The sequence below is a fragment of the Neophocaena asiaeorientalis genome, unplaced genomic scaffold (assembly GCF_003031525.2).
Source record: "Neophocaena asiaeorientalis asiaeorientalis breed wild unplaced genomic scaffold, Neophocaena_asiaeorientalis_V1.1 scaffold684, whole genome shotgun sequence".
Lineage (NCBI taxonomy): Eukaryota > Metazoa > Chordata > Mammalia > Artiodactyla > Phocoenidae > Neophocaena > Neophocaena asiaeorientalis.
The window spans coordinates 29,539-38,423 of NW_020174048.1; the positions used below are offsets into that span (position 1 = coordinate 29,539).

The 8,885-nt window shown below is 53.4% G+C and overlaps 1 protein-coding gene across 3 annotated transcripts in view; it reads right to left on the reverse strand.

Moving 5' to 3' along the window:
• Positions 1 to 260: 260 nt before the first annotated feature.
• Positions 261 to 8,885, reverse strand: part of ATP11A (ATPase phospholipid transporting 11A) — a 62,822-nt gene continuing 54,197 nt past the window's right edge. For 2 of the 3 annotated variants that reach the window (XM_024753994.1, XM_024753995.1), the window contains exons 27-29: positions 8,048 to 8,213; positions 4,680 to 4,783; positions 261 to 3,869 (exon numbers count right to left, since the gene is read on the reverse strand). In XM_024753994.1, coding sequence (XP_024609762.1) covers positions 4,691 to 4,783; positions 8,048 to 8,213 — 259 coding nt within the window. In that variant the 3' untranslated portion in view covers positions 261 to 3,869; positions 4,680 to 4,690. The remainder of the gene's footprint in view (positions 3,870 to 4,679; positions 4,784 to 8,047; positions 8,214 to 8,885) is intronic. The other variant, XM_024753993.1, reaches the window with a different exon arrangement.

Below are 8,885 nucleotides of genomic sequence, written 5' to 3' on the forward strand. Positions count from 1 at the left end.
AACAGAGACACTCCCTATGAGGGTGTTTACCCGGCAGCTCTTCTTAGCAGAAAGTTAAGACCAACTTCTATGATCTTTTTAATTTGTAAAGAAACTAATCCAGACCTTTCTTCTTCTTTGTTGCAAGCAGATTCAGGTCTCCTGCTTAGCTAGTCTGCAGAAAAGTCCAATCATAATTCGTATTATGAAGATATACTTTATCTACAGAAATAAAAGTTAAAAACGGTAGCATACCAAATAAATTCTACAGAAATGTAAGAGTCGGTTTAATTCACAATTTAATTTTTCAAAGCAGGTTAATAAATAATTATCAATTAAACATTACCGTTTGGAGGCTGATTTATTATCTTAAACGCACCTACTATATTCAATAATTTAAAAATAAATTCCAGTATTTATGATGACAACACCTAGAGATAACATTCGGGTTAAATACATTTTTGAAGATTCTCTTTTATTACATTACATAATGAATGGACATTTTAAACAGCAATGCAGACACACATTATAACTTTAAGTCAGAGACAATATACGCATATTAAAATTCTGTATATTTCGATAAGGTAAAAAATAAAGCTATATAAACTGATCTTTAGATTTTTTTCTGCAAAAGTAGAATCACACTTTAATTATACTCTGACACATCTTCATTAAAGCTTTGTTTATAGACAATCAGAATGATTCTCAGCCCCATTCACCTACCCTCTAACTAAAAAAAAAAAAAAAGAAAGAAAAAAATGAATGCATTTGTCAGCTGACATTTTTCCTGTTTTTAAAGTTACAAATGGGAAACTTCCAGAAGAAAGTGCATAGCAAGCTGTTACACTGAGTTGTCAAATAAATACCATTAATTTTAAGATAAAGCAGAAGTGGTTGTATTACATCATTAATAGTGCAAAACAGATAACTCAGTGGTTTTAAAGAAAGAGGCCGGAAACTTCCCTTAGGTTTTGCCCTGAACTTCTGGTTGACGCCCGTGAACTTAGGAATAGTTACACAGCTTGTGCGAGGCAGTTCTGTAGTTAAAGCTGCAAAGTCTCACCAGGCCAAACTATGCTTCTAGAAACCTGCTACTGCAGAAGGTGGCGCTCCTGGGCTCCTCCCGTGGCCCGGAACCGCCACCAGTGGGTCTCACGGGGCCAGGGCCCCCCCCCCGGGGGAGGGGGGCGCAGGTCATTTGGTCTGCCTTCACCCCATGGAATCAAGGGCACAGGAATGGGCTGATTTGGGTTCTAACAGGAGTTGCCAAGAGAGGGTCTTTACTCCCAGCTCCGGACACGGGGACGCTGCAGCTGGGAGGGTCCGAGGGCTGCTGGCAGCCACCTGTCCTGAGGGTGGAGCTCAGAGGCCCCCGCAGGGTCCCCTTAGGACGTGGGATGTGTGTGCACCTGCGGCCTCGGGTGGCCGGGAGCTGAAAGCAGGACCACGGAGGTGGCCGGAGCAACACGGCCTACAGACAGCTTGCTTTGGGGGATGGCGTGTGGGTCAGGGACCAGACATCTGGACCAGCGGGGGAAATGTTAATAAGTGATTAACGTGCAGCTGTAAGATTTTCAAAACTAAGGAAAATACTTAAATTACTTGCTTTAAGGTTAGTGTAAGGCAAGTAAGTACTGCCCACTGTCGGGTGGGAATCTCACTGTCTTGTCCGAAATGTCACTTCGGTGGGTTCTTCGGCCCCTCCTTTGACTTTGCTTTTGACCTCATGCCCCTCGCCTACTTCAAATCATCAAGCACAGTCACTTAATAATTTCCCGAACAATTTTAAGAAGACTTTTTGGAGCATGTAAAGGTCAGTAACTTTCATAAGGAGACTTGACTTATCCGAGGTAAATGGTAACCATCTCAATACAGGCGAAAAGAGGACACGGGACCGTCAAGAAGCTATTTTAAGGCTGAAGGATAGAAATTAAAAACCAAATAAAAAGCAGATGAAATGGCAATGAACTGTGAAGAGAGAGCATAGCAAACTGTCATACTCTAAATATGCCTTTTAGCTACTCACTACCGCCAGAAACACCAAAAATAAACAGGTGTAGAGAATAAAATCAAATCTGAAATTCACATTCATCAGATATTGAGACATTCAGCCAAAATGTTCATCCGAATTCAAATATAAAGTGGCCAAAATGTCATCAACTTAAAAAATAAAAGCTTTAAAAACATACTTTAAAAATTAGATAGGATACATTAACAAATAAAACAGCTATGAAAATACTTCAGTGCAAAGGGAATTTTAAGATTTCTAAAAAAATACATTACAAACAATTTGTTAACTAAACGTACAGAGAATCTGTCCCCCACAGGTATTACATTTATACCCATTTTAGGTTCTTAAAAACGACTGTAAAAATGCACACACCATTGTTTGCAGGGTCTAGTGTGGACCACACACTGGACGTGGAGTGTGAGTGCCAGGGGGCGGGGCGGAGGCTGGAGGACCCTCAGACAGACACGCCCTCCCATCCCCGTCTCACTGGAGGCCCCACGTCCATCATCCTAGTCTTTGGTATGTATATACTTCACCTGCTTCACCCCGACTACCTGTGTACGCTTGTTCTTGCTGTTAACTCATCCCCTCGTTTAAACAAACAGTTTATAGGTGAACATTACACAATCAAACTGAAATTTGAACTTCCCGAAACCCCTAACGTCGAGCATCTCGGAAGTAGACTCAGTGTTCACTCCCCAACCGACATCCCTAAATCCCACCCATGCATCCAGCGGGGGCAATGTTTAGCTTTTGGGTGACGCTTTCCTAAAAAGCCATTGGTTTTACCCTCTGAATCTCAAACTGAAATGTCTTCTTTACGGACTATTAAGGCTATGTCGAACGGGTTATTTCCAGAAATAAGATACTGGTACAGGAAAGTCACAGGGAGTTTACAGCTCAGCTGCCTTCTGACGGTTCACCCCCACACAGAGACACGGATAGGACCCCCGACAGAGCAGGGTTAGGTCAGAGCCAGCGCGTGGCGGCGAAGGCTGCGATATTGCTTTTCAGGTCGCCCAGGCCGCCTTGTCAGACCTGCGGGCCTGACACAGATCTGGGGGACAACACCACCGGGAGACCGACCACTCTTAATGGGGGCCTAAGCACCACACCAGAGGCCGGCCTCCGGCACCCAGACCCCATCCTTCCCCTCGACCCCCAAGACGGGCATTTCGCAGCAAGGGCGCCCCGGTGAGCCGCATCTTCGGGAGCGGGAAGATGAATTGCCCGGAACCTGTGCCGGAAGCTTTACCGGATAGGTTCCCCTCTTCGCGTAGGGAGCTGGGGGGAGGCAGGAGGCGGTGCCGAAGCACACAGGCCCCAGCCCCGCGGAGGAAGGGACGTGGGACCAGACGCGTCCGCGGTCAGCCTCGCTACCGCAGGTCCCGGTGCCAGCAGCGGACGGATGGGAGGGAGGGGTGCCGGTCCTGAGGCGTCCCTGGGCTGGTTCCGAAAGCAGAGGTTTTGGGGCCCGGGAGGAGGGGCCAGACCCGACCCCGCTTGCAAGGCTCAGCTGCGCTTCCCAAGAGGTCGAGGTGCGGTCTCACCCGGGGGGGGAGCGCGATCCCCCCAGATCCTGCTCCCACGGGGTGCACCGAGGGCTCGCGTGCGTCCTGCCTGGTCGCCACCCGGAGACGCCTGTCCTGCCCCCTTCACCGAGCGGCTCTTAGCGGCTGGACCCGTGATCCATGCATCCGGTCTCCCCTCGGGCCACGGGAGCGGGGTCTGTAGCCTGGTGGGGACGCGGGGAGTGGGAGAGGCTGAGCTGGAGGGGGCCTGGCGCCCCCCGCCCTTCCAGGGCGCTGCCCAGGGCTGGGGTCTACAGAGAGGCAAGGGGGTGACTCCCGAGAGGTGGTCCTGACACCAAGCACGCGGTCTGTCGGGAACAGAAAGGACAGAGTCAGTGCCGGGACCCCCGCGAGAATCCCATCGAGCACCCGTCGTCTGACCCGACGCCCCGACGTGGCCGCCGCCCTCGCTGCCCCGGCCTGGGCTCCCCTGAACACAGCTGGACCAGACACGGAGGAGGCATGTGGACCGTCCCGGCTGCGATCGTGTCCCCTTCTCGGGCCCACCGTCCCGCAGAAGACACGCGTGAAAACACGAAGCCCCTCCCTGGACCCGGACTGGCTGCAGTTTCTCTAATGGGGATGCTGACCTCGCCCTACCCAGCGCCCCCAGAGGCATCCCCCCTACCCGGCCCACGCGTGTGTTCCGATCGAACGGGCAGGGAGGGGAGGGGCAGCTGGGCGGGAGACGTCTGCTCTGGACACTGAAGGCGCTGCTGGACACCTGCCCCGGCCAAGGCTCGGGCCGCTCACTCCAGATCCCCTTTTTGACTTCGAAAGGTGGTCTTTCCTGATGGACCTTTCAGGTGAAGCCATTCCCACCACACGGATGAGAATGAACGAACTGTGCTCTGGACGCCGCACACCGGACACGCGTGGGGCGATGTCCACCCGGCACGTGCGCTGCACAGGTGTCAGGCGTGTGCGTGTGTGTGCACGGCACGCAGCCCACGCGGCCGGCCTCTCGGGTGGGCCACTTACCTGGGATGGAACCCACGTGTAAAGCCTTTCTCTGGGACCACGAACCTAACAGACACAGCACAGCACGCAAAACTCTGGAGGAAAACCGCGCGGTCAGCAGAGCACAGCACACCGGGCTGCCCGCGGGCGGCCGTTACCTATCCACCAGCTACTCGCGCCGCGGCCGTGGCTCGGGGTCCATCAGGAGAGGCCGGTCAGGGCTCGGCGCGGCGTCGGCCGGGGCTCGGCGGCTCGAGCTCCTCTGCAAGGCGAGGACAGACGCTGAGCCCGCGGAGGGGGGGCCGGGCCACCGGGGAGGCTGCTGCCCAGAGTGGGGCGTTGGCTAAGGGCCTTGCCCACTCCCCGAGACCACCCCGGCACGGCTGGGCTCCCCAAGCGGGCACCCGGCCCCAAGGGAGGAGCTCTGTGCCTGTCCCTCTAGCCCGCTCTGTGTGCCTGCCTGTCCCTCTTTCCCTCTCTGTGTGCCTGTCCCTCTGTCCACCTGCCTGTCACTCTGTGTGCCTGCCCGACCCCGTCCCTCGGCCCCGTCTCTGGTCAAACAGAGGAGTCCCGGACTGAGACCAGAATCTGGGAGGTGCAAGGAGTCACAGGGCCACAGGTCAGCGGGGCCAGGCATCTGAACACTGAGATTTTCTAGTCAAACTGTATGAGTTTCTCAGTAACAAGGAAGAAGAGAATTGCAGGAGCTGAAGAATCACAAGCATGAGCTGCAGAACGTTCTCTGGCGAGGAGGGGGTGAAGCAGACAAGCGCTGGGGTGGCTGCTCTTTGCAGGGGCGGAAACGCACACGACGGTATGTGCAAACGGATGTAGAAGCCAGAAATGCACACGTATATATAAATGACCTCTGTGTGTACACACACGGTGCCTGCCATGTTTTTCGCTTTAATAGGACAGGTGAAAAGAAAAAGCCATCCATCTCAAATGCAGTACGTCCCACAAAACGGCTAGTCAAGTGTTTGTTCCTCCCAAGTTTTGCAGAAATTGGACGGTTCTCCAGCAACAACACGTTGACCCTGTGAGTGCCCGGAGTGCAGGCTCCAGGCACCCTGGGGTCACGGCTGCGGCTACGGACACACAGAGCTCGGGTCCCTTCTCCCAGCGGCCAGAGTGTGGCGTCTGCAAATCAACTCTAAATGAACCCCATCAACAGTCAGAGGAATTCAGTTTTAGCCTGGAGTTGGCATGATTCAACCAATCTCATAAGTACCTCCTGTGACTTATTAAAATGTTCCTAATAATTTCATCCTGAATGTTTTCAAGTGTGTGAACAGCAAGATGAAATGATGTAACTTACTCTAACAAATTCTGATGGCATCAGATTAAAAAAATTTCGATCGCCAATAATTACTTGAACTTAAAAATTGTACCATCCTGCTAGTTAAAAAGCAGTGCTAAAGCTGTGTAGCATATGCACAGTTATTAGAGAAGAAAAAGCCTTTTTGTTTTTGTTTTTGCTTTAGGCATTTTCCCATTAAGCAAGCTGCCTCAGTAACACCAAACACAGATCTTCAAAGTGTGCCTGGTTCGGAGCACACAGAAACGAGGCACCAGGTACACAAACGACTGAAAACAGACACGCCGTGTCCCCGAAGCCTTGCCTCTGGAACAAACGCCTTCGATCCTGGGCGGCGGCCACAGAATGCCGTGTGAATGGCTCTATGTGCCTGAGAGAGGGGCGCTACGGCCCTTTAAGGCAAAGTCAGCGCCTTTTTCTAAAAATGATCAGACTTTTTAAAAAAGTTAAGAGGGACTTTGGTAAAAAAGTTGACCCCAGACACGTCTGTCCTGGCTTTCTCTGCAGCCCGGTGCCATGGCCTGAGTCTGGTCTCTCCGGAGGCCCTCAGTCCCGCCTGCAGCGCGGGCTCTGACGCTCCCCAGGGACACGTGCAGGCACCGGTCAGTGGCGCGGACGGCAGGCGCCCAGCACCCTGCGTCCCCGACGCCAGCGGCCCGGTGCTGCCTGGGGCGGGCCTGCGAGCGCGGCTCCGAGCTTAACCGTCAACCCTGTGCGGTCCTGCGACTGAGTCCCAAGCATGCAAAAAGACAGAAAAGCGTCACCTTGTTCCGTTAGAAAGTCAGACTGCTGGAAGTCTGAGAAAGCATAAAGACGGTGGGCTGCTCGACAGAAAGGCACTGGTTCCTAGTCTGCCGGTCCCAGAGGTCAGAGGTCAGAGGTCAGGAGGCCATGCACATCGTTAAACAAGGTGGTTATTTGGGCAAAGAGGCCGGAAGACGAAAGGAACGAAGAAGGGAAGAGACAAGAAAAGGCGGTGAGTCCAGTGAGACGGGCGGCAGCCTCCGGACGTCCCTGCAGCCACTGGAAACCAGGCCACACCGGCCCCGTGGCCCGGCCCGGCCCGGCCCAGCCCAGGCGGGCGGGATCCCTCCCCTCGCACTCCCGCCTGTGTCCCGCCTGGGAACAGCCCCGGACGACTGCGCAACTCGTAATGAAGTTGTCAGACGTGGACCTGCACTAACCCCTCCTGCGTTCGTCTGGGCACCGACTATGCAAACCCAGCAGAATCCCCAGGGCTGGGGCACTGCGCTCAGCATTTTAAACCAGCACCAGGAACCTGAAGGCTTTGCCCACCCGACCCGTCACCTGCTGGGAGGGGAGCAGGGGCAAGCACCGCGACTGCGGCTCCAGCCCCTGGAGGTCCACCTGCTTTCTGCCCTAAAGCCGGCTAACAGCACTTGGGGACTGAGACCACGGGGCCCCTGGGCTTCCCAGTGACTCGGCCCCAGGATGTGCCACTCGCCCTCTCCTGTTGTCACCCTCCCTCCTGTCCCTCCCCACCTGCATGCCCCGCCCCCTTCACCTGCACAAGCACCTTGCTACAGGTGAGACAAGCGTCCTGCAGCAACGGGCCCTGCTGTGGCCTCTGCCCTCTCACTAGCATCCTTCCTCCTCCTCCTGAGGCCTGCACCACCAAGGGCAAGTCACAGGGGTGAGAGGGTAGCGGGGGGTCACAGGGGTAAGGGGACGGGGGACACCCCCTCCCCAGGAACCCCGGGGAGGGCCAGAGCGCTCTTGGGAAGCTCTGAGTACCACCTGTGTCTGATGCCGGTCCCGGCATCCTTCGTATCTCTCATCTTTCCTGGATCCAGAATTCAGCTTGTTGGCTTCCATTTGGGAGTGTGGAAAACAACAGCCCGAACTACTCATAACCAGAATTTTCCAAAATAAATGCTAAACTTTGAGCCAAATCCACCATCCCTAAAAATAATGCAATTTTACCTTCAAGGTAATGATTAGTTGAAAAAACTTTTAAAAATGTACAAAAACCAATTTGCCTTTTGTATTGGCTTCATCTTTTTCTCTTAATCTTTTTCTTAGTTCAGGGACTAGCCACTCAAGTCTAACCACTGGTCGTCTAGGTTCAGGCGTAAAACCACGTGTCATCATGGAATTCGTTAGTAACGGTGGACTGACCGCATTTCCAAACCCAAACCTTTCCTGCTCCCCTTTCTAAGGGCTGCCCCACGGCGCCCGGGGCGGTACCTGGACTCTCTCGGTGGCGCTGGGCCACAGCTGCCTGCACAGCACTTTCTTGAGGACGTCGGGAAGGAGGCTGACGGCGACGAGCAGGACGATGGCCAGCCAGGCGGGGCCGCTGGACAGCATGTGTATGAACACATAGTACATCCTTTGATAACTGAGGAACGGCCTGCAGCGTCGAGGGAAAGGAGAAACGTAACACGATGGCAGGAGAAACACCGAAATCCTGGTCTGTTTTCTCCACCTGCACGAAGAGCCCATGTGTTCTGGGAGTTTTCACGTTTGTCACGACAGTCACTGGACAAGCCACCTAGCCTGCCTGCAGGGACTAACCCCAGAAACACTGGGCTGTGACCTCTCCCTGTAACGCTGCGTGTTAACCCATGGGAAAAGGAGAGGAATTCTATGAAGTCATCCCAAAGGGGAAAACAAGTCCCCAAAGTTCAGTTTCAGAACAGCGAGAAAGATTTTAAAAGATGAAGTAGGTGATATTTTTTGTACCTTAGAATCATATCTGCGCAATAGCTATTAATATGGAGAAGATATGCAAGCATGCATATCTTCATGCATTCGTATCTGCCCGCGTCAGCAGAATGATTAAATACTTAAAAATTTATGCCATAGGGGCTTCCCTGGTGGCGCAGTGGTTGAGAGTCCGCCTGCTGATGCAGGGGACGCGGGTTCGTGCCCCGGTCCAGGAAGATCCCACATGCCGCGGAGCGGCCGGGCCCGTGAGCCATGGCCGCTGAGCCTGTGTGTCTGGAGCCTGTGCTCCGCAACGGGAGAGGCCACAACAGTGAGAGGCCCGCGTAACCGCAAAAAAAAAAAAAAAAAAAATTAT